This window comes from Mustelus asterias, unplaced genomic scaffold, assembly GCF_964213995.1.
Source record: "Mustelus asterias unplaced genomic scaffold, sMusAst1.hap1.1 HAP1_SCAFFOLD_587, whole genome shotgun sequence".
NCBI classification, from domain to species: domain Eukaryota; kingdom Metazoa; phylum Chordata; class Chondrichthyes; order Carcharhiniformes; family Triakidae; genus Mustelus; species Mustelus asterias.
Window position 1 is genome coordinate 1 of NW_027590537.1, and position 24,975 is coordinate 24,975.

Sequence of the window (24,975 nt, forward strand, 5' to 3'; positions counted from 1 at the left end):
TCCCTCTATACCCACCTTACCCATGTCACTGTCTAAATGCTTTTAAAAGACAACATTGTACCCACCTCTACTACTACCTCTGGCAGCTTGTTCCAGACACTCACCACCTTCTGTGTGAAAAAATTGCCCCTCTGGACACTTTTGTATCTCTCCCCTCTCACCTTAAACCTATGCCCTCTAGTTTTAGACTCCCCTACCTTTGGGAAAAGATATTGACTATCTAGCTGATCTATGCCCCTCATTATTTTATAGACCTCTATAAGATCACCCCTCAGCCTCCTACGCTCCAGAGAAAAAAGTCCCAGTCTATCCAGCCTCTCCTTATAACTCAATCCATCAAGTCCCGGTCGCATCTTAGTAAATCTTTTCTGCACTCTTTCTAGTTTAATAATATCCTTTCTATAATAGGGTGACCAGAACTGTACACAGTATTCCAAGTGTGGCCTTACCAATGTCCTGTACAACTTCAACAAGACGTCCCAACTCCTGTAGTCGATGTTCTGACCGATGAAACCAAGCATGCCGAATGCTGCCTTCACCACCATATACATGCACACTCGCCTTTGTAAGCAGTGTGGTGGGCGTTTCTAACTCTGTTTGCTCCAAGCGCAGAGGCTTGTACACTTGAATCAGCCCAGCTCGCTATCTGCTTCTGCCCAGCACCGTTCCCGACTGTGTTTGTCTCCCTGCAGAGGTCGTCACAAGGTGCAGTCATGAAGTTATACAGCCTGAGTGTGTTCTACAAGGGGGCCACGGGGGTAAACCTTCTGAAAGCCGCCTACGATGTCTCATCTTTCAGTTTCTTCCAACGGTCCAGGTGAGGATTTCCAGCTGGGGCCTCTACGGCGGGAGGGGTTTACATAGAAACGTAGGAGATGGGAGAACAAAGAACAATACAGCACAGGAACAGGCCCTTCGACCCTCCAAGCCCGCGCCGCTCCCTGGTCCAAACTAGACCATTCTTTTGTATCCCTCCATTCCCACTCCGTTCATGTGGCTATCTAGATAAGTCTTAAACGTTCCCAGTGTGTCCGCCTCCACCACCTTGCCTGGCAGCGCATTCCAGGCCCCCACCACCCTCTGTGTAAAATACGTCCTTCTGATATCCGTGTTAAACCTCCCTCCCTCTCTCTCTCTCTCTCTACCCCCCCCCCCCCCACTCCCACCCCCCCCTTCTCTTTCTTCCCCCCCCCCCCCCCCCGCCCCCACCTTGAACCTATGACCCCCCGTGAACGTCACCACCGACCCGGGGAAAAGCTTCCCACCGTTCACCCTATCTATGCCTTTCATAATTTTATACACCTCTATTAAGTCTCCCCTCATCCTCAGTCTTTCCAGTGAGAACAACCCCAGTTTACCCAATCTCTCCTCATAACTAAGCCCTTCCATACCAGGCAACATCCTGGTAAACCTCCTCTGTACTCTCTCCAAAGCCTCCACGTCCTTCTGGTAGTGTGGCGACCAGAACTGGGCGCAGTATTCCAAATGCGGCCGAACCAACGTTCTATACATCTGCAACATCAGACCCCAACTTTTATACTCTATAAAGGCAAGCATGCCATATGCCTTCTTCACCACCTTCTCCACCTGTGACGTCACCTTCAAGGATCTGTGGACTTGCACATCCAGGTCCCTCTGCGTATCTACACCCTTTATGGTTCTGCCATTTATCGTATAGCTCCCCCCTACGTTAGTTCTACCAAAATGCATCACTTCGCATTTATCTGGATTGAACTCCATCTGCCATTTCTTTGCCCAAATTTCCAGCCTATCTATATCCTTCTGTAGCCTCTGACAATGTTCCTCACTATCTGCAAGTCCCGCCAAGGAGGAGGCCATTCGGCCCTGCGAGCCTGCCCCACCATTCATCACAATCATGGCTGATCGCCCAACTCAATCCTGCTTTCTCCCCCATAACAACGAAAATTACAGCACAGAAACAGGCCCTTCGGCCCTCCAAGCCTGCACCGACCATGCTGCCCGTCTGAACTAAAGCCCCCTCCCCTTCCAGGGACCATATCCCTCTATTCCCATCCTATTCATGTATTTGTCCAGACGCCCCTTAAAAGTCACTATCGTATCTGCTTCCACTACCTCCCCCGGCAGCGAGTTCCAGACACCCACCACCCTCTGTGTAAAAAACCTGCCTTGTACATCTCCTTTAAACCTTGCCCCTCCCACCTTAAACCTGTGTCCCCCGAGTAATTGACTTCCACCCTAGAAAAAAGCTTCTGACTATCCACTCTGTCCAAGCCCCTCATAATCTTGTAGACTTCTATCAGGTCTCCCCTCAACCTCCGTCGTTCCAGTGAGAACAAACCAAGTTTCTCCAACCTCTCCTCATAGCTAATGCCCTCCGTACCAGGCAACATCCTGGTAAATCTTCTCTGTACCCTCTCCAAAGCCTCCACATTCTTCTGGTAGTGTGGCGACCAGAATTGAACACTATATTCCAAGTGCGGCCTAACTAAGGTTCTATAAAGCTGCAACATGACAATTTTTAAACCTTTGACCCCATTCGCCCCAAGTGCTATATCCAGCCGCCTCTTGAATACATTCAATGTTTTGGTATCAACTACTTCCTGTGGTAATGAATTCCACAGGCTCACCACCCTCTGGGTGAAGAAATGTCTCCTCATCTCCGTCCTAAATGGTCTTCCCCGAATCCTCAGACTGTGACCCCTGGTTCTGGACTCCCCCACCATCGGGAACATCCTCCCTGCATCTACCCTGTCTAGTCCTGTTAGAATTTTATAAATCTTTGAGATTTCCCCCTCATTCGTCTGAACTCCAGTGAAAACAATCCTAACCTCGTCAATCTCTCTTCATACGTTCCTTGGCTGATTCTGGCGTCTGATGGTGGGACTGATGTAAGAGCAGGTCAGAGGCTGGGAATCCTACGGCAAGTAACTCACCTCCTGACTCCCCCAAAGCCTGTCCACCAAGGCACAAGTCAGGAGTGTGATGGAATACTCCCCACTTGCCTGGATGGGAGCGGCTCCAACAACACTCAAGAAGCTCGACACCATCCAGGACAAAGCAGCCCCGCTTGATTGGCACCCCATCCACAAACACTCACTCCCTCCACCACCGACGCTCAGTAGCAGCAGTGTGTACCATCTACAAGATGCACTGCAGCAACTCATCCTTAGACAGCACCTTGCAATCCCATTACCGTGGGGCAGCGCGGTGGACCAGTGGCTAGCACTGCTGCCTCACAGTGCCAGGGACCCGGGTTCGATTCCCGGCCTCGGGTCACTGTCTGTGCGGAGTCTGCACATTCTCCCCGTGTCTGTGTGGGTTTCCTCCGGGTGCTCCGGTTTCCTCCCACAGTCTGAAAGACGTGCTGTTTAGGTGCTAAATTCTCCCGCAGTGTAACCTGAACAGGCGCCAGAGTGTGGCGACTGTGGGATTTTCACAGTAACTTCACTGCAGTGTTAATGTAAGCCTAGTTGTGACACTAATAAATAAACTAAACTAGAAGGACAAGGGCAGCAGACACATGGGGAACACCACCACCTGCAAGTTCCCCTCCGAGCCACTCACCATTCCGACTTGGAAATATATCAGCTGTTCCTTCACTGTCGCTGGGTCAAAATCCTGGAATTCCCTCCCTAACAGCACTGTGGGAGTACCTACACCGCACGGACTGACTGATGTCCAATAACAATCCTGGAACTCCCTCCCTAACGGCACTGTGGGTGTACCTACACCACACGGACTGACTGATGTCCAATAACAATCCTGGAACTCCCTCCCTAACGGCACTGTGGGTGTACCTACACCACACGGACTGACTGACTGTCCAATAGCAATCCTGGAACTCCCTCCCTAACAGCATTGTGGGTGTACCTACACCAACTGACTGACTGATGTCCAATAACAATCCTGGAACTCCCTCCCTAACAGCACTGTGGGAGTACCTACACCGCACGGACTGACTGATGTCCAATAACAATCCTGGAACTCCCTCCCTAACAGCACTGTGGGTGTACCTACACCAACTGACTGACTGATGTCCAATAACAATCCTGGAACTCCCTCCCTAACAGCACTGTGGGAGTACCTACACCGCACGGACTGACTGATGTCCAATAACAATCCTGGAACTCCCTCCCTAACAGCACTGTGGGTGTACCTACACCACAGGGGCTCCAGCGGGTTCAAGATGGCGGCTCACCCACCACCTTCTCAAGGGGCAATTGAGCAGTAAATAGATCGATAGAACAGTAAGAGGCCATTCAGCCCGTCATTTCTGCGCTGGCCCCAAAAATAACTAACCGCCCATTCTAATCCCACATGTGTAGCCTTGCCGGTTCCAGCACTCCAGGGGCAGATCCCGGTTCCTTTATGAATGAGTCGTGTTCCAGTGCCAACCACCAATTTAGGCCGTCAATTCCAGACACTCCCCACCCTCTGCGTGACGAGGATTCTCTCGTTTAAAAGCAAATGACCGCGGACGCTGGAATCTGAAACCAAAAGAGAAAATGCTGGAAAATCTCAGCAGGCCTGGCAGCATCTGTGAGGAGAGAAAAGAGCTGACGTTTCAAAGCTTTGACGAAGGGTCATCCAGACTCTTTTGGATGAAGAAAGACAGTAAATAAATAAATAGGTGGAGAACAGTTAAAAATTAAATAAAATGAAAACAAAGGGTGTGGAGGTGGGGTGGAGCGAATCATCTGAAGTTGTTGAATTCGATGTTGAGAGCGGAAGCTGTAAAGTGCCGAGTTGGAAGGTGAGATGCTGTTCCTCCAGTTTGCGTTGAGCTTCACTGGAACACTGCAGCAGGCCCAGGACAGACATGTGGACATGGGGAGCAGGATCGTGTGTTAAAATGGCAAATAGCGGGAAGGTCAGGGTTCCTGATTGCGCACAGTGCTCAGTAGCCCCCTCTGCTTCAAGTAAAACAACCCTACCCTTCTCCCATCTCCCCTTATCGCTGAAAAGTTCCAGCCCTGGCAACATTCTTGTCGACCTCCTCCGCATTCCCTCCACGGCAATTATGTCCTTCCTGGAATGTGGGTGACAGGAACTGTACGCAGAACTCCAGCTGTGGTGGCACAGTGGGTTAGCACTGCTGCCTCACAGCGCCAGGGACCCGGGTTCGATTCCCGGCTTGGGGTCACTGTCTGTGTAGAGTTTGCACGTTCTCCCCGTGTCTGCGTGGGTTTCCTCCGGGTGCTCCGGTTTCCTCCCACACTCCAAAGATGTGCAGGTTATGTGGATTGGCTATGTGTCAGGGGGATTAGCAGGGTAAATATGTAGGGTGACAGGGATAGGGCTTGGTTGGGATTGTGATCGGTGCAGACTCGATGGGCCGAATGGCCTCCTGTACTGTGGACTTCGTGCGTCACGGGTGCAGAAGCTGCGCTGGGGTTCACGCCTTTTGCTCGTTCCCTGCAGCGTCCAGGAGTTTATGACCTTCACAAGTCAGCTGATCGTGGATCGTTCACAGATCGGGAGCCGGGCTGCGGTGAAAGAACAAGGTGAGCCTGTCCGTCGTGGGGCCTCGTACTAAACCCCCAAACATTACTGGAAAAAAAAAACCCTGCCCTGCAATCGTTAGGACAAATGCCAGAATGCCCAATTTCCGAGGGAGCCGTGAGTCATACTGTGCTGGTTGGACCACAGGACGACTCTGATTGAGGCGTCGCCATGGCAAGTGCACCGGGGAACCGTTGCCCATGGTGACACGTCAACCCGCCGTCCAATCAGCACTCTTTTTCCCGTGTAGTATAAATTGTCCCTCCCTCTGAAATTTGGTGTTCTTGTGTCAGACCTGATGAGTGCGAGGCGAAAAGCTTTGACAGTATGTCTTGAAATTTAAATTGGGACCCAAATATTGTCCATCTGCTTGTAGTTTTCTGTCGTAGGGACTAGCTGTCTCAAGTAACCCCGGTATTCATGCTCTATTAATATTTTAATGTATTCTTGCAAGAATTAGCAAAGTGTTAAGGAACATTGGAGGCGGCACAGCGGTTAGCACTGCTGCCTCACAGCGCCAGGGACCCGGGTTCGATTCCCGGCTCGGGTCACTGCCTGTGTGGAGTCTGCATGTTCTCCCCACGTGTCTACGTGGATTCCCTATTGCCTTTAATGACCAGGGAGAATTTAGCACCTAACCAGCACGTCTTTCAGACTGTGGGAGGAAACCGGAGCAAAGGAGGTTTTGTGAAGGGTAGGTCGTGCCTCACAAACCTTATTGAGTTCTTTGAGAAGGTGACCAAAGTGGTGGATGAGGATAAAGCGGTTGATGTGGTGTATATGGATTTCAGCAAAGCGTTTGATAAGGCTCCCCATGGTAAGCTTTTGCAGAAAATACAGACACATGGGATTGAGGGTGATTTAGTGGTTTGGATCAGGAATTGGCTAGCTCTAAGAAAACAGAGGGTGGTGGTTGATGGGAAATATTCATCCTGGAGTTCAGTTACTAGTGGTGTACCGCAAGGATCTGTTTTGGGGCCACTACTGTTTGTCATTTTTATTAATGACCTGGATGAGGGTGTAGAAGGATGGATTAGTAAATTTGCGGATGACACTAAAGTCAGTGGAGTTGTAGACAGTGCGGAGGGAAGTGGCAGGTTACAGAGGGACATAGATAAGCTGCAGAGCTGGGCTGAGAGGTGGCAAATGGAGTTTAATGCGGAAAAGTGCGAAGTGATTCACTTTGGAAGGAGTAACAGGAATACAGAGTACTGGGCTAATGGTAAGATACTTGGTAGTGTGGATGAGCAGAGAGATCTGGGTGTCCATGTGCATAGATCCCTGAAAGTTAGCACCCAGGTTGATAGGGTTGTTAAGAAGGCGTATGGTGTGTTAGCTTTTATTGGTAGAGGGATTGAGTTTCGGAGCCAGGAGGTCATGTTGCAACTGTACAAAACTCTGGTGCGGCCGCATTTGGAGTATTGCGTACAGTTCTGGTTGCCATATTATAGGAAGGATGTGGAAGTGTTGGAAAGGGTGCAGAGGAGATTTACCAGGATGTTGCCTGGTATGGTGGGAAAATCGTATGAGGAAAGGCTGAGGGGCTTGAGGTTGTTTTCGTTAGAGAGAAGAAGGTTAAGAGGTGACTTAATAGAGGCATACAAGATGGTCAGAGGATTAGATAGGGTGGATAGTGAGAGCCTTTTTCCTCTGATGGTGATGGCTAACACGAGGGGACATAGCTTTAAATTGAGGGGTGAGAGATATAGGACAGATGTCAGAGGTAGGTTCTTTACTCAGAGAGTAGTAAGGGCGTGGAATGCCCTGCCTGCAGCAGTGGTGGACTCGTCAACATTAAGAGCATTCAAATGGTTATTGGATAAACATATGGATGATATTGGAATAGTGTAGGTTAGATGGGCTTTAGATTGGTTTCACTGGTCGGCGCAACATCGAGGGCCGAAGGGCCTGTACTGCGCTGTAATGTTCTATGTTCTAAATTGCCCCTTAGTGTCAGGGGGATTAGCAGGGTAAATACAGGGGGTGATGGGGATAGGGCATGGGTGGGATTGTGGTCGGTGCAGACTCGATGGGCCGAATGGCCTTCTGTACTGTCGGGATTCTACGATAACTGGATGATACCATGTTGTCTGAAGTTCCTCCCTCTGTGCTCCTGCCAGATTATCTGTGCCACGTTTGTATACGGAACGATTCCTTGTCAGGGGTGGCAATCGCTGACAGCGAGTACCCATCGCGCGTCTGCTTCTCGCTGCTCGATAAGGTAAGAGTCCGCGTGTCCTGAGATCCTCCCGGAGGCCGACCGAACCAAACCAGAGCCGGCAGGGAGGGATTCCGGGCTTCGCCACTTCCCTCCCGCCCCTCGTACCCCCGAGAGATCAGTAATCTATCCACCCCAGCCTTTTTAAATGTGTTCAGGGATGGAGCTGTCGAAGCCCACTGGGATCGAGATCCCCAAAGATTTGCCGCTACCCTCTGAAGCAATTCATAGAATCCCTACGGTGCGGAAGGAGGCCATTCGGCCCATCGAGTCTGCACCGACCACAATCCCACCCAAACCTTATCCCCGTAACCCCACATATTTACCCCGCTAATCCCCCTGACACTAAGGGGTAATTTAGCATGGCCAATCCACCTAACCCGCACATCTTTGTTATATTTCAAGTGGGCGGCACGTTAGCACAGTGGTTAGCACTGCTGCTTCACAGCTCCAGGGTCCCAGGTTCGATTCCCGGCTCGGGTCACTGTCTGTGTGGAGTTTGCACATTCTCCCCGTGTTGGCGTGGGTTTCCTCCGGGTGCTCCGGTTTCCTCCCACAGTCCAAAGATGTGTGGGTTAGGTTGATTGGCCAGGTTAAAAATTGCCCCTTAGAGTCCTGAGATGCGTAGGTTAGTGGGTAAAATATGTGGGGGTAGGGCCTGGGTGGGATTGTGGTCGGTGCAGACTCGATGGGCCGAATGGCCTCCTTCTGCACTGTAGGGTTTCTATGATTTCTATGCTCACCCAAGTGTTTTTGTCAAGGTTATACATTTTTTGACCTCCACTGCCTTCCTGGGCAGTGCATTCCAGATTCCCACCACCCTCTGAATTTTTTTTTTCCGAATCCATAAGGTATAGGAGCAGAATTAGGCCATTCGATCTGCTGTGGGGAAATTGCCACTTTGTGAGTCGGGCTTGAAGGTTTCAACAATACAGTTTTATTTTAACGAAGCTTCTTGGAGAAAAGGCACTGGCACTCCACAGTGCTTCTAGACAGCTACCTTCTCTCATTGAGACAAAAGGAGCGGTCCATCTTTATACCCTTTACACAATAGATCGACCGGGCATCTGGCCATTATCACATCGTTGTAATCAAGTAGGTGATCGATCGTTAACACATTGTTATAGACAAATACAGACATAAGCATGTTACCATCGCATTGTTCTATGAATGGATACGTTTCCTACGTCAGTGACTATCAATAACTTTAGTTTCGGTCGATTCATACAGTAGTTTACAGTAATTGGTTTTCCTGCATTTTGTATTCCCGATCCCACCTGTAGCTAATCTCTTTACCAGACCCTTTTGTACCTATTTCCACTGGCTTCTTGCAGTATCTAATTCCTGCATATTTTAGTTTATAAGTCGTCTGAGTGTCTTTAATCCTAAGTAATTGTCTGGCCTAAGAGTCGGTGCCTGTTTGTGGTCTTAACTCTTTATGTGCCAGGCAGTCATTTTTAAAGTGTACTCTTCTGTATATTTTTCCCACTTCAGATCCATCGAGTCTGCTCCGCCATTCAATCATGGCTGCTAAGTTTCTCAACCCCATTCTCCCGCCTTCTCCCCGTAACCTTTGACCCCCCTTACCAATCAAGAACCTATCTATCTCTGTCTTAAACACACTCAATGACCCGGCTCCCTCTGTGGCAAAGAGTTCCACAGATTCACCAAATCCTCTGGCTGAAGAAATTCCTCCTCATCTCGGTTCTAAAGGATCGTCCCTTTACTCTGAGGCCGTGCCCTCGGATCCGAGTCTCTCCGGCTAATGGAGAGACTCGGATCCAATCTTATGCAAGACTTGGTATCAACACGGACTTGGGGAAGATAATATACAACTGATAACAGGAGCAGGTCAACTTGACCTGGGATACTATCATATGGTGCTGCATCCCACCCTTGGGTGCCCACGGTGTTGCGAAATTGGCTGACAGATATGTTAACGTTTTACTTTCCATACACGAATAGCCACCTTTTAAGACCGTGGGAACAGGAGTAGGCCATTCGGCCCCTCGAGCCTGCTCCATCATTCAATAGGATCATGGCTGATCCGACAGTCCTCACGTCCACTTTCCTGCCCCTTCCCCGTAACCCTTAATTCCCTAACTGATCTAAAATCTATCTCCGCCTTAAATATACACAAGGACTCTGCGCTCACAGCTCCCTGGAGTTCCAAAGGCTCTCAACCCTCTGAGAGAAGGAATGCCCCCTCACCTCAGTCTTGAGTTGGCACCCCTTTATTCTGAGACTATGCCATCTGACCCTAATCTTTCCCGCGTCCACTCTATCCAGGCCTTTCCGCATTCTAAGGTTCAATGAGATTCCCCCTCCCCTCAGCCACAGATTCACCACTCTCTGGCTGAAGAAATTCCTCCTCATCTCTGTTTTAAAGGATCGTCCCTTTACCCTGAGGTTGTGCCCTCTGGTTCTAGTTTTTCCTACTAGTGGAAACATCTTCTCCACGTCCACTCTATCCAGGCCTCGCAGTATCCTGTAAGTTTCAATAACATCCCTCCTCATCCTTCCAAACTCCAATGAACCTTATACAGCCTCAGAAGTCCATCCCTGCTCTTGTATTCTAGCCCTCTCGACATGAATGCTAACATTGCATTTGCCTTCCTAACTGCCGACTGAACCTGCACGTTAACCTTAAGAGAATCTTGAACAATGACTCCCAAGTCCCTTTGTGTTTCTGATTTCCTAAGCATTTTCCCATTTAGAAAATAGTCCGTGCCTCCATTCCTCCTTCCAAAGTGCATAACCTCACACTTTTCCACATTGTATTCCATCTGCCACTTCTCTGCCCACTCCCCTAACCTGTCCAAGTCCTTCTGCAGCCCCCCTGCTTCCTCAATGCTACCTGTCCCTCTACATATCTCTAAAGTGAGGTGACCAGAACTGTACACAGTACTGTGGCCTAACCAACGTTCTATATCGCTCCAACATTGCCTCCTTGCACTCTATGTGGTTCTGAGTGATGACATTGAATGGTGTGCGATACCCCTCATGTCCTTTGGATTTATTTTTTAGGTGTTGGACGAATTCTGTAGACAGGTGGACAGTATAGAATGGCCCAAAGGCTCCCCGGACGTGATACGCTACAACGGACTGGAAGCCCACCTAGCCCATTACCAGGTACTGCCTGCCACTCTTCTGGGATAGCGCAACTGGCGGGTGAGTCTCGCTGCAGGGAGGGAGGTGCGGAAGTGTTGCCGCTCACCCTGGCGCACCCTCTCGGGAGTCTTGGAGAGCGGCTAGCTAGGAAACGGTACATTCTCCTCGTGTCTGCGTGGGTTTCCTCCAGGTGCTCCGGTTTCCTCCCACAGTCCAAAGATGTGCGGGTTAGGTTGATTGGCCAGGTTAAAAATTGCCCCTTAGTGTCCTGAGATGCGTAGGTTAGAGGGATTAGCGGGTAAATATGTGGGGATGGGGCCTGGGTGGGATTGTGGTCAGTGCAGACTCGATGGGCCGAATGGCCTCCTTCTGCACTGTAGGGATTCTATGATTCTATGAACTGCGCTGGCTTTCCACTGCTTAGAATATAGAGCCGTGTTCTGTTTTATTGTTCCGCGGGAAGGTTGGAATTAGAATGTGCCGGGGGGGTGGGGGAGTGGTAAATAAGAGACCGGCTGCAATTGTAGTCTCGAAACTATTCTAATGGTTTATTGAAAAAGAATAAATAATATGAAGAGCAATGAATCTCTCTGCCACCTGCCCATCGGGGACTCCGGTGGTGATGGCGAATCTGGAGCTGGAGGGGTCCTTGCACTGATCATGATCTTGGTCTGAAGTCCAGCTTATCCGGGTCCAAGCTCCCCTTGGGAAAACTATATACAAAAGGTAACAGTGACAGGTCAACTTGACCTGCGATGCTATCATATGGTGCTGCATCCCGTCCTTAGGTTCCCACGGCGGCACAGTGGGTTAGCACTCCTGCCTCACGGCGCCAGGGACCCGGGTTCGATTCCAGGCCTCGGGTCACTGTCTGTGCAGAGTCTGCACATTCTCCCCGTGTCTGCGTGGGTTTCCTCCGGGTGCTCCGGTTTCCTCCCACAGTCTGAAAGATGTGTGCGTTAGGGTCTAAATTCTCCCTCAGTGTAACCCGAACAGGAGTGCGGCGACTAGGGGTGACTTCATAGTTTCCCCACTCAAGACTGAAGCTGCCTCTGAATTCAGGCAGAGAATTCCAGATGTCAAACTCGCCACGTTCAAATATGAGAAGTTTGCCTTATTCTGCCCATTAGGTTGCCTGTTCAGCTCCAAACCTCATTGTTACAACTCAATGCATTCCACAGCCCACCTGAGTGCAGCCTCACCAGACTATTTGTTGACAAAAGCAGAGCAATACTGGGGTGTGGAATGGACTGCCTGCAGCGATAGTGGAGTCAGACACTTTAGGAACATTTAAGCGGTTATTGGATAGGCACATGGAGCACACCAGGATGATAGGGAGTGGGATAGCTTGATCTTGGTTCCAGATAAAGCTCGGCACAACATCGTGGGCCGAAGGGCCTGTTCTGTGCTGTACTGTTCTATGTTCTAATACTGGAATCTGAAATAAAAACAGAAAATGCAGGAAAGTCCCAGCAGGCCAGGCAGCATCCGTGGAGAGAGGATCGAGACAACGTTTTGAGTCTGGGCGACCCTGCGTCAGAGTTCATTTAAGTTTATTAGAGTCACAAGTAGGCTTACGTTAACACTGCAATGAAGTTACTGTGGAAATCCCCCAGTCGCCACACTCCGGCGTCTGTTCGGGAACAACTGAGGAAGAATTTAGCTCCTAACCAGTACGTCTTTCGGACTGTGGGAGGAAACTGGAGCACCCAGAGGAAACCCACGCAGACACTGGGAGAACGTGCAGACTCCGCACAGACAGTGACCCAATCCGGGAATTGAACCCGGGTCTCTAGCACTGTGAGGCAGCAGTGCTAACCCGCTGTGCCGCCCAAGTTGATAGTTCTAGTTTTAAGTTTAAATTTTAAGTTTGTTTATTAGTATCATAAGTAGACTTGCATTAACAATCACAGAACAGTTTCTTCCCTGCTGCCTTCAGTCTTTTGAATGGACCTACCTATGTTTTGTCTGTATAGCGCACAAGAAACAATACTTTTCACTGTATCCCAATACATGTGACAATAATAAATCAAACAATACTTTTCACTGTATCCCAGTACATGTGACAATAATAAATCAAACAATACTTTTCACTGTATCCCAGTACATGTGACAATAATAAATCAAACAATACTTTTCACTGTATCCCAGTACATGTGACAATAAATCAAACAATACTTTTCACTGTATCCCAGTACATGTGACAATAATAAATCAAACAATACTTTTCACTGTATCCCAATACATGTGACAATAATAAATCAAACAATACTTTTCACTGTATCCCAGTACATGTGACAATAAATCAAACAATACTTTTCACTGTATCCCAGTACATGTGACTATAATAAATCAAACAATACTTTTCACTGTGTCCCAGTACATGTGACAATAATAAATCAAACAATACTTTTCACTGTGTCCCAGTACATGTGACAATAATAAATCAAACAATACTTTTCACTGTATCCCAGTACATGTGACAATAATAAATCAAACAATACTTTTCACTGTATCCCAGTACATGTGACAATAATAAATCAAACAATACTTTTCACTGTGTCCCAGTACACGTGACAATAATAAATCAAACAATACTTTTCACTGTATCCCAGTACACGTGACAATAATAAATCAAACAATACTTTTCACTGTATCCCAGTACATGTGACAATAATAAATCAAACAATACTTTTCACTGTATCCCAGTACATGTGACAATAATAAATCAAACAATACTTTTCACTGTATCCCAGTACATGTGACAATAATAAATCAAGTCAATGAAGTTACAGAAAATCCCCTAGTCGCCACACTCTGGCGCCTGTTCAGGTACATTGAGGGAGAATCTATGAACCTATAAATGATGAAGCATTTTCTATATCTCGTTATGAAATATTCAGCGTGTGTTAAATGTATTTAATCTTATTCATGGAGTCATGGTTAGCGCACAGGCCAAATTTCAGTTTTGAGACAGTGGAGGGCTACTCGCGTGGCCCGCTCACTGGCCTAGGTTGCCCGTCACCTGATTTGTGTCCTTGCTTCCTCAGAATCCCCGCGAAGCTGACCCCATGAGCAAAGTACAAGCCGAACTGGACGAGACCAAAGTAATCCTGGTAAGAGCTGGAAGGCAACCCCGATGTTGTTCCCCTGTTCACCCTGGTGAATACTGTGACGCTGGTGGACAGAGTGAGTGTCTCCAAAGCCCCAGAAGAGTGTTGAGGATGTCAGGTGGTAAACATGCTTTCAGCTGTCCTTTTCTTTTAAGACGTTGAAAGGGAGTTTGGGCTCTCGAGCATAGCCAGTTCGCATCTCTATCTGGATACAAGGTCGAGGTGATTCACCTTGCTGTGGTGATGGGGGAGTTGAGCTCTCGAGCATAGCCAGTTCGCATCTCTATCTGGATACAAGGTCGAGGTGATTCACCTTGCTGTGGTGATGGGGGAGTTGAGCTCTCGAGCATAGCCAGTTCGCATCTCTATCTGGATACAAGGTCGAGGTGATTCACCTTGCTGTGGTGATGGGGGAGTTGAGCTCTCGAGCATAGCCAGTTCGCATCTCTATCTGGACACAAGGTCGAGGTGATTCACCTTGCTGTGGTGATGGGAGAGTTGAGCTCTCGAGCATAGCCAGTCTGCATCTCTATCTGGATATGAGGCCCAAGTGATTCACCTTGCTAGGGTTATGGACTTTGAGAAGGAAAGGGATACTGAAAACCATTGTGATACATATTACATGTATGTATTTCAATTACATTGAGTTTTTGCTGAAAACGTCTGATTTTCTGGCAACTCCAACTGCTTGACTCATTGAGAAATCTCACTAAAATATTGCAGAATATAAAGGAACAGGTTAGTCTGGGGGGAGGGGGGGGGTTGGTGGGAAGGAAGAGAACAGCCGGAGGCTAAATGTCTTTTATGGTTCACCTCGCTGGAATACAGGTGGGAACTCCCACTTGGGTGAAAAGATCAAACTGGAGAGGAGCTTTGCAAACTGGGGCTGGAAGATTCGCCTAACATAGGCGAAAGGAAGGCACTCCGGTAATGCCCTCACCTTGAAGGATGAGACGTGGGGTTAGACGTCCCCAGGCTGAGGCAAGGAAGAAACAGAGTAAACCCTTGGCCAATCCACTGAGGGGCAATTTAGCCTGGCAAATCCACCTGACCCACACATCTTGGGACACGTGATCGGCGATTCTAACAGTGCAGCGGGCCGGGAGGCGCAAGTGGAGGCCGTGTAGTGGGATTCCCCCCTGGGTGCCACGGCCTACGCCCATCTCCGGCCGCCTGATTTCCGGCTTCATCAGTTCTGTGCCAGAAATCGGCGTGGAGCTGATTTGAACGTCAATGTCCGGAGCCCCACCCCCACCACCACCCCCAAGAGTGTTTCACTCCAGTGGGGTTTACACTAATGTGTGGAGCTGGCAGCCCAACCCTGCTGGAGTGAAGGGGGTGGGGGGGGGGGGGGGCGATGGAGGTCAAGGGAGATGCCCCCTGGCACTGTCAGCCTGGCCCCCTGGCACTGCCCAAGGGACAAAGTGGCAATGCCTGGGGGAATCGGGTAGTGCCAAGGGGGCTGGGCGTTCCACTGCCACTCTGCAGTCAGGATTGGTGGGAAGGGTGGACAGTGGGTGGGGCGTGCGGGGGTGGAGAGAGAACTTGGAGGGGCAGCGATGAGAGGTCACGGGGCTGATATTTATGCAAATTCGGCGCTTCGAATTTTTTTGCGAGAATCCCAGCCAACCTTTGTCGGCAACTTGTGCTTTGAGCCACAAAACCGATTTAATATTTTTGTTATTTCGGAACTAACTGGTATATCTTAGTTCCTCTATCAGCCCAGTGATTGGCTGATTAGTGTCCAAAGATGTGCGGGGTTGGGTGGATTGGCCGTGCTAAATTGCCCCTTAGTGTCAGGAGGACGAGCTAGGGTAAATGCATGGGTTTAGGGGGATAGGGCCTGGCTGGGATTGTGGTCGGTGCAGACTCGATGGGCCGAATGGCCTCCTTCTGCACTGTAGGGATTCTATGATTCTACATGTGGGATTCCGGATTTTAAAATTTGCTCCCAAATGGCCGATGGGAATGGGCAACACATGCTGACCTTGCCCAGTGACGGGCGTGTTATAAAACACCGGGGTAAAACTGTGAAAACACAACGCTATCGTTACATGTACGGCATTCCAAACTCCTCCAATCCTTGTGTTTTGCAGCATAACACCATGGAATCGCTGCTAGAACGCGGGGAGAAGCTCGACGATCTGGTGTCAAAATCAGAAGTCCTGGGCACGCAGTCGAAAGCCTTTTACAAAACGGTAAGTGTGGCCCGGTTAGAGTTCGCCAAGGGGGTGCCAACCGCCAGTCCCTCCTGGGTCGGGGAGGGGGTCCCGCGGTACGATTAGGGGGGGTTAGCCTCCATACCTACTAGCCCTAAGCTCCGGGTATCGAGTCCCACCTGGTGGGCTTGGATGTCCAAGGAAGGTGCGTTGGCAACGGAAAGGGTTTACCAGGGGGTTGCCCGCTTTGGGGGGTATTAGATCGGAGGAGAGCTTGGACAAACTCGGTTTGTTTTCGCTTGAGTGTCAGAGGCTGAGGGGTGACCTGATGGTTTACCAAATTGGGAGGCGTGGATGAAGTGGATAATCCCAGGGTAGAAATTCTCACAGGGCAACTAGGGATGGGCAATAAATGTTGTAAGAGTTTTAACAACACCAGGTTAAAGTCCCACAGGTTTATTTGGTAGCAAATACCATTAGCTTTCGGAGCGCTGCTCCTTCGTCAGATGGAGTGGAAATCTGCTCTCAAACAGGGCACAGAGACACAAAATCAAGTTACAGAATACTGATTTGAATCTCTACAGCCAACCAGGTTTTAAAGATACAAACAATGTGAGTGGAGGGAGCATTTGGCACAGGTTAAAGAGATGTGTATTGTCTCCAGACAGGACAGTCAGTGAGATTCTGCAGGTCCAGGCAAGCTGTGGGGGTTACTGATAATGTGACATAAATCCAACATCCCGGTTGAGGCCGTCCTCATGTGTGCGGAACTTGGCTATCAGTTTCTGCTCAGCGACTCTGCGCTGTCGTGTGCCGTGAAGGCCGCCTTGGAGAACGCTTACCCGAAGATCAGAGGTTGAATGACCGTGACCGCTGAAGTGCTCCCCAACAGGAAGAGAACACTCTTGCCTGGTGATTGTCGAGCAGTGTTCATTCATCCATTGTCGTAGTATCTGCATGGTTTCCCCAATGTACCAATCACCAGGCAAGACTGTTCTCTTCCTGTGGGGGAGCACTTCAGCAGTCACGGTCATTCAGCCTCTGATCTTCGGGTAAGCGTTCTCCGAGGCGGCCTTCACGACACACGACAGCGCAGAGCCGCTGAGCAGAGACTGATAGCCAAGTTCCGCACACATGAGGACGGCCTAAACCGGGATGTTGGGTTTATGTCACACTATCAGTAACCCCCACAGCTTGCCTAGGCTTGCAAAATCTCACTGGCTGTCCTGTCTGGAGACAATACACATCTCTTTAACCTGTGCTTAATGCTCCCTCCACTCACATTGTCTGTATCTTTAAGACCTGGTTGGCTGTAGAGATTCTAATCAGTATTCTGTAACTTGATTTTGTGTCTCTGTGCCCTGTTTGAGAGCAGATTTCCACTCCATCTGACGAAGGAGCAGCGCTCCGAAAGCTAATGGTATTTGCTACCAAATACACCTGTTGGACTTTAACCTGGTGTTGTTAAAACTCTTCCTGTGTTTACCCCAGTCCAACGCCGGCATCTCCACAGAATAAATGTTGACCAGCCAGCGACACCCATGGCCTCCCTTGGTGGGAGAGCTTATTGTCCATCTGGGGAAAGATTGGTGGAGTGATGCACCGATTTGTGATTGGGGCTCAAGTGTGTGAAATATCGGGGAGCGGGGGGTGTGGTTGGTTTGGAGATGGTACCAACCTCTTTCTTTCTGTTTTCCCCGCCCCCGCCCTCCGCAGGCTCGCAAACAGAATTCCTGCTGTGACATCATGTGATTCCGGACTGGGCTCCCGCTCCGTCCCTCTGCCTTCAACAACATCCGGATCGTAGGAGCGAAACCTCTCTCTTCAGCGCGTGTGGGCGACACAATAGCAACTTTTGTCAGCAGTCGGTTTTTTTCCCCCCCCCAAGGCGGGCGATTTTTTGTGTGTGTCACACGTGGTGGAACCCCCTCTCCCTCCCTCCCTCCTTCCCTCCCGCCAGGGGTGTGCGTGTACCTGCAGGTGTATGCCCGCGGGGGTGCGCCAGTTGCGTGCGTGTGCCCGTGGAGGTGCTAGTTGCGTGCCCGTGCATGTCTGTTTGTGTATACATGCGTGTTTCTGTCTGTGCGTGATGCCCGTAGCTCCCGGGATCATGCATCTATTTAATCCAGCTCCAAGTTGTTCAATTCTTTACGGTCCATTGAAGTCATTTCTCAGTATTGTCCGTTGTACAGTCTGGGTGGCTGTGTGACCCTTCACGAGGGGACAGCAGGTGCGAGGCCGGGTCTTGTATCCACCGCACCTTCACCCCGCAGCCTCCCTCTAACCCCGCACACCCCAGGGGCACTGACAGATGCACTGGCCCACTCCCCACTGCCAGCCCAGCCGGGCAGCCGTGCTGTTTAACCTCCCCAGCGACCCCTCTCTCTCCCCGGTCAGCCTTGGGCATTGCAGTTTTTTTTTGTTTGGCCTCCCCTGCCATCCGGGGGGTCCGGATTGGCGACCCGGGGCCCCACAAGCTCCCCAATCTCGAGCCAGTCTCCACTCTGGCCGGTGCCATTGTACGGGCTTTGAGATGAAATTGGAGGGCAGAGCTGGAAGGAAATGAGGGTTCGGGTCTGGCCTTGGGTGCTGGAAACGGAAGGTGCGGGGGAGCAGTCGGGTCCATCCCCCCCCCCCCCCCCCGCCCCTCTCCTCCCCCCCGCCCCTCTCCTCCCCCACCTTCATTCCTCGCTTCAGTGAGCACAAGATTTGATTAAAATAGGGGTTGTGCTTCTGACACGTAACGCTATGACTGTAAGTAAAGGTTCCCCACACTTTTTTTTATACAATAAGTATTTTTGCTTCTCTTTTTCCCTCCCTCCCCTCTCTAATCAGGCAAATTGTAAATGTGTTATCCGCCAGATTAACTTATTTTTTTTCCTGTGGTCTTTATAGCACGAAAGGCTGGTGTACAATGACCGCACGGCCCCAGTCCACGCCTTGTGTGTCTCTCGGAGGTTGCGGGTTTGATTTGTCACGAGTCTCTTGTTTACACTGTAATCTGTATCTTTTCACAAATGTATAAAAACTTTTGCTTTCAAAAATCGCCGCCTCCCCCATCTGGTTATTGGAGCTCGACCGCGCGGGACTTGAGGATTTATAGATTTTTAGAAATTAGGAGCAGAAGGAGACAAATTCATTTGATTTATTATTGTCACATGTACTGGGATATAGTGAAAAGTATTGTTATCACGTTGACTTAATGTTTGTCATACAGTGTTAAAGTTATTGTGAAAATCCACGAGTCCCCACACTCCGGCGCCTGTTCGGGTACACTCAGGGAGAATTTAGCATGGCCAATGCACCTAACCTGTATGTCTTTGGACACTAAGGGGCAATTCAGCATGGCCAATTCACCTAACCTGCACATCTTTGGACACAAAGGGGCAATTCATCATGGCCAATCCACCTAACCAGCATGACCTTTGGACTGTAGGAGGAAACTGGAGCCCCCGCAGGAAACCCATGTAGACACGGGGAGAACATGCAAACTCCGCACAGAGTCACCCAAGGCCACTGGGCGGCATGGTCATTAGTACTGCTGCCTCACAGCGCCAGGGACCCGGGTTCGATTCCCGGCTTGGGTCACTGTCTGTGTGGAGTCTGCACATTCTCCCCGTGTCTGCATGGGTGTCCTCCAGGTGCTCCGGTTTCCTCCCACAGTCCGAAAGACGTGCTGGTTAGGTGCTAAAGTCTCCCTCAGTGTGACCCGAACAGGTGTGGCGACTCGGGGATCTTCACAGTAGCTTCTTTGCGGTGTTAATGTATGCCTACTCGTGACGCTAACAAATAAACTTTAAAACTGGAGGCTGGAATCGAACCTGGGTCCCTGGCGCTGTGAGGCAGCAGTGCTAACCCAGTGTGCCACCAATTTGAATATTACACCTGGTGGTTATGGGAGCTCGTTTGCATAAATGGGCTGCAACTTTTCCCCACGGTGTGACAGCAACCTTCAGAAGCTCTTTCACTTTGACCGTCAAAGTGTTTTGGACACGTGTTGGGGATCGGAACCGGTCTCGCTCTCCGAACCGGAAGCACAAACCTTTTTTTCTGTTGAATCTTAACCGAACAGGACACAAATTTCAAAACCCGAAAAATACACTCTGTACAACGATAGTGAATCAGGGAGGACCGGAGGCCAGCGTAAGTCAGAAGTTTTTATTGCACTTGCCAAAGTTGTTGCCAGTTATTGACTCGGATATCCGACGCGGGGTGGGTTATCCGCACTGTCGCTGAGGTGAGGCAACTTTAGTCCGTTTCCTAAAGATGCCTGGCAGATTGCATTGCCCCCTTTTTGAGGCTCTGGTTTAAGCTTCCCCCCCAAGCTCACGAGCCTTGACATCTGCATATACGGGGCACTCACAGTAAGAAGTTTAACAACACCAGGTTAAAGTCCAACAGGTTTATTTGGTAGCAAAAGCCACACAAGCTTTCAGAGCTCCAAGCCCCTTCTTCAGGTGAGTGGGAATTCTGTTCACAAACAGGACATATAAAGACACAAACTCAATTTACATGAATAATGGTTGGAATTGAACCCGGGTCCCTGGCGCTGTGAGGCAGCAGTGCTAACCACTGTGCCACCGTGACGCCTTCAATAGACATGCCAGGAGTGGGATAGCTCTCTTTCTTGGCCATTTCAGAGGGCAGTTGAGAGTCAACCCCATTGCTGTGGCTCTGGAGTCTCATGTAGGCCAGACCAGGGTAAGCATGGCAGATTTCCTTCCCTAAAGGACATTCGTAAACCAGGTGGGTTTTTCCGACAATGGTTTCATGATCATCAGTAGATTCTTAAATTTTTTATTGAATTCAAATTCCATCATCTGCCGTGGCGGGATTCGAACCCAGATCCCCAGAACATTAGGTGGAGTTTCCCGATGAATGAGTCGAGCAATAATACCACTAGGCCATCGCCTACCTCTGACCGACTGCCCTTCGTTGTGTATGAGGTGATTTGCGGTCTTGCCCCTCGCCTGAGGTGTGGCAACCCTCAGGGTAAATGACCACCAGCCAGCTCTTCTCCCCCCCCCCCCCCCTCAAAGGGGGAAGCAGCTTATGGTCCTCTGGGACTGTGGCGAGTCTACCTTTTGTTACTTAAATGTGTGCAGGTGATGGAGTTTAACTGGGGATTCACTTGAGTCCCTGAAATGAGTCATAGACTGAAACTGCGGCTCGGAGGCGCGTGCGTGTAATACGTAACTCTGCAAATAAATACAAAAATGCATCAAGATTGGTTCCAGTTCTACTCTTCACCAACAAGGAGCGGAATAGAACCAGTATAGAGTTAAAAAAGCAAGGGAGTATTGCTAAAACATTTAGGAAACACTGCTTTAACCTCAACTAGAGTACTGTGTCTGGCTCTGGTTTCCGCACTTCAGGAAGGATGTGAAGGGTTTGGGGAGAGTGCGGAAAGGATTCACGGGAATGGTTCCAGGGACGAGGGGCTTCAGTCACGAGGAGAATTGGAGGTTGAGAGGAGATTTGATCACGGCGTTCGATATACACAGTGAACAGGGAGAAACTGTTCCCATTGAGGGAGATTAGGAAGTGTTGAGTTGTTGCGATGGCAAAGGCAACAGTCGGTTGAAAGCAAATGTGAGGGTATGTGTCAAAGTTGGAGAGGTACTTAAAGGTGAAGCACTTGCGGGGGAACTGGAGAAAGAGCGGGATAGTCTCTGCAAGGGCCAGCATAGCACGTGATAGGCTGAGTGGCCTCCTCCTGTGTTATCCAGGGCAGTGATCTTGCTGTGATATCGAGGGGACCATTGGGTGCAGATAGAATCCCTACAGGGCAGAAGGAGGCCATTCGGCCCATCGAGTCTGCACTAACAACACCCAGGCCCTATCCCCGTAACTCCTCATATTTACCCCACTAATCCCTTTGGCCTATGCATCCCTGGACACAAAGGGGGCAATTTAGCATAGCCAATGCACCTAACCTGCACATCTTTGAACACTAAGGGGCAATTTAGCATAGCCAATCCACCTAACCTACACATCTTTGAACCCTAAGGGGCAATTTAGCATGGCCAATCCACCTAACCTACACATCTTTGAACCCTAAGAGGCAATTTAGCATAGCCACTCCACCTAACCTACACATCTTTGGACACTAAGGGACAATTTAGCATAGCCAATCCACCTAACCCACACATCTTTGGATACGAAGGGACAATTTAGCATAGCCAATCCACCTAACCTACACATCTTTGGACACTAAGGGACAATTTAGCATAGCCAATCCACCTAACCTACACATCTTTGGATACTAAGGGACAATTTAGCATAGCCACTCCACCTAACCTACACATCTTTGGATACTAAGGGACAATTTAGCACGGCCAATCCACCTAACCTACACATCTTTGGACACTAAGGGACAATTTAGCATAGCCAATCCACCTAACCCGCACATCTTTGGACACTAAGGGCCAATTTAGCATAGCCAATCCACCTAACCTACACATCTTTGGACACTAAGGGCCAATTTAGCATGGCCAATCCACCTGACCTGCACATATGCTTGGAGTGTGGGAGGAAACCGGAGCACCCGGAGGAAACCCACGTGGACATTGGGGAGAATGTGCGAACTCCACACAGACAGTGACCCAAGCAGGGAATTGAACCCGGGTCCCTGGTGCTGTGAGGCAGCAGTGCTAACCACTGTGTCAATGTGCCGGCTGGGGAAAACAAGATGAACAATGCACTTACGGGCATTCATTTTATGTTTGTGTGTGTTGACACAGCATTTGGAATTAATTTGACATTATTTGCAAGGACGGGAACAATTTTCACGGGCCCCCTTGCCGGGTGGAATGTTCCGGGTCTGAGGCCTAGTAGGCCTGTGACCGACTGGAGAGCTCGAACAGACAAGGTTCGACCTCGCAGGCTGAAAGAGGCCTCAAAGCGAAGTGACTGGGGGGTCTGGCTGACGTCCGGGTGAGGTGGATGCTTCCGCCATAGGTTCCCCGTTGTCCCTGGTTACCGGACGCTCCTCCATCTTGGCTGTCCCGTTGTTGTGAAGCGTTGGCTGCTCGTCCTTCCCAAAGACAGGTCCCTCAAACCCAAAGTTTTGGAAGGAATTAACAGAATATACTTTCTCTGGTGGTGGTTCATTGAGTTCGTGTTGCCGCAGTAACGCAGTAGACTTGATACCCGGGCCTGTAAATAAAGGTAGACATTGTTGTTGAAAGGCCTGACAACAGCAAGTAGAAGTGCATTTCCATTAGAATATTTAACATGCCCCCATCTACATCAATGGTGATAAAATAGAAAGGATCGAGAGCTTCAAGTTTTTAGGTGTCCAGATCACCAACAACCTGTCCTGGTCCCCCCCATGCTGACACTATAGTTAAGAAAACCCACCAATGCCTCTACTTTCTCAGAAGACTAAGGAAATTTGGCATGTCAGCTACGACTCTCACCAACTTTTACAGATGCACCACAGAAAGCATTCTTTCTGGTTGTATCACAGCTTGGTATGGCTCCTGCTCTGCCCAAGACCACAAGAAACTACAAAGGGTCATGAATGAAGCCCAGTCCATCACACAAACCAGCCTCCCATCCCCTGACTCTGTCTACACTTCCCGCTGCCTCGGGAAAAGTAGCCAGCATAATTAAGGACCCCACAGACCCCGGGCATTATCTCTTCCACCTTCTTCCATCGGGAAAAAGATACAAAAGTCTGAGATCACGTACCAACCGACTCAAGAACAGCTTCTTCCCTGCTGCTGTCAGACTTTTGAATGGACCTACCTTGCATTAAGTTGGTCTTTCTCTACACCCTAGCTATGACTGTAACACTACATTCTGCACCCTCTCCTTTCCTACTCCCCTATGTACTCTATGAACAGTATGCTTTGACTGTATAACGCGCAAGAAACAATACTTTTCACTGTATCCCAATACATGTGACAATAATAAATCAAATCAAATCAAACCCTAACTATGACTGTAGGACTGCATTATGCACCCTCTCCTTTCCTTCTCCCCTATGTACTCTATGAATGGTATGCTTTGCCTGTATAGCACGCAAGAAGCAATACTTTTCACTGTATCCCAGTACATGTGACAATAATGAATCAAACAATACTTTTCACTGTGTCCCAGTACATGTGACAATAATAAATCAAACAATACTTTTCACTGTATCCCAGTACATGCGACACATGTACTGGGACACAGTGAAAAGTACTGTTTGATTTATTATTGTCACATGTATTGGGATACAGTGAAAAGTATTGTTTGATTTATTATTGTCACATGTACTGGGATACAGTGAAAAGTATTGTTTGATTTATTATTGTCACATGTATTGGGATACAGTGAAAAGTATTGTTTGATTTATTATTGTCACACGTATTAAAAGTATTATTTCTTGCGTGCTATACAGGCAAAGCATACTGTTCATAGAGTACATAGGGGAGAAGGAAAGGAGAGAGTGCAGAATGTAGTGTTACAGTCATAGCTAGGGTGCAGAGAAAGATCAACTTAATATAAGTCTGACGGCAGCAGGGAAGAAGCTGTTCTTAAGCATCTCCCTATTTTTACATCCTATTCCATGAGCAATGAACATCACAATTCCACTTGTGCGGTTTAATGTTGCCCACTCTGCGAGGTTGCGCTGGCTCCCCTTTGTTCCTGCCCTTCAGTCAGGACGCCATCCCGCGGTGCCCCTGGAGATGTTGGCACTCACCAAAGTAGCTGAGAAGCACCGGGAGAAAGACTATGCCGTGAACGAGGCCCAGTAATGTGATCACCAGGTTCAGCCGGAAGAAGAAGATCTGGATGAGCTGCGACTGGGCGAAATACAGGACAATAATTCCAGGGAGATTCGTCATGGCAACGCCTGCAAAGACCTGTGGTGGAGGGAAGCAAACAGAATCCGGTGAAA

The 24,975-nt window shown here is 49.3% G+C and overlaps 2 protein-coding genes across 2 annotated transcripts in view; one reads left to right on the forward strand and one right to left on the reverse strand.

The window, feature by feature from the left end:
* Positions 1 to 665: 665 nt before the first annotated feature.
* ykt6 (YKT6 v-SNARE homolog (S. cerevisiae)) lies at positions 666 to 19,125 on the forward strand. The gene is made up of 7 exons (XM_078205152.1): positions 666 to 817; positions 5,404 to 5,486; positions 7,605 to 7,705; positions 10,730 to 10,834; positions 13,864 to 13,929; positions 16,023 to 16,124; positions 17,802 to 19,125. The coding sequence occupies exons 1-7, from the start codon at positions 714 to 716 to the stop codon at positions 17,835 to 17,837; spliced, it is 597 nt and encodes a 198-aa protein (XP_078061278.1). The 5' UTR covers positions 666 to 713; the 3' UTR covers positions 17,838 to 19,125.
* A 3,444-nt stretch (positions 19,126 to 22,569) lies between these two features.
* npc1l1 (NPC1-like 1) overlaps positions 22,570 to 24,975 on the reverse strand; it is a 62,527-nt gene continuing 60,121 nt past the window's right edge. Inside the window, exons 18-19 of the mRNA XM_078205151.1 lie at positions 24,778 to 24,940; positions 22,570 to 23,243 (exon numbers count right to left, since the gene is read on the reverse strand). Of these exons, the coding sequence (XP_078061277.1) occupies positions 22,984 to 23,243; positions 24,778 to 24,940 (423 nt within the window). The 3' untranslated portion in view covers positions 22,570 to 22,983. The remainder of the gene's footprint in view (positions 23,244 to 24,777; positions 24,941 to 24,975) is intronic.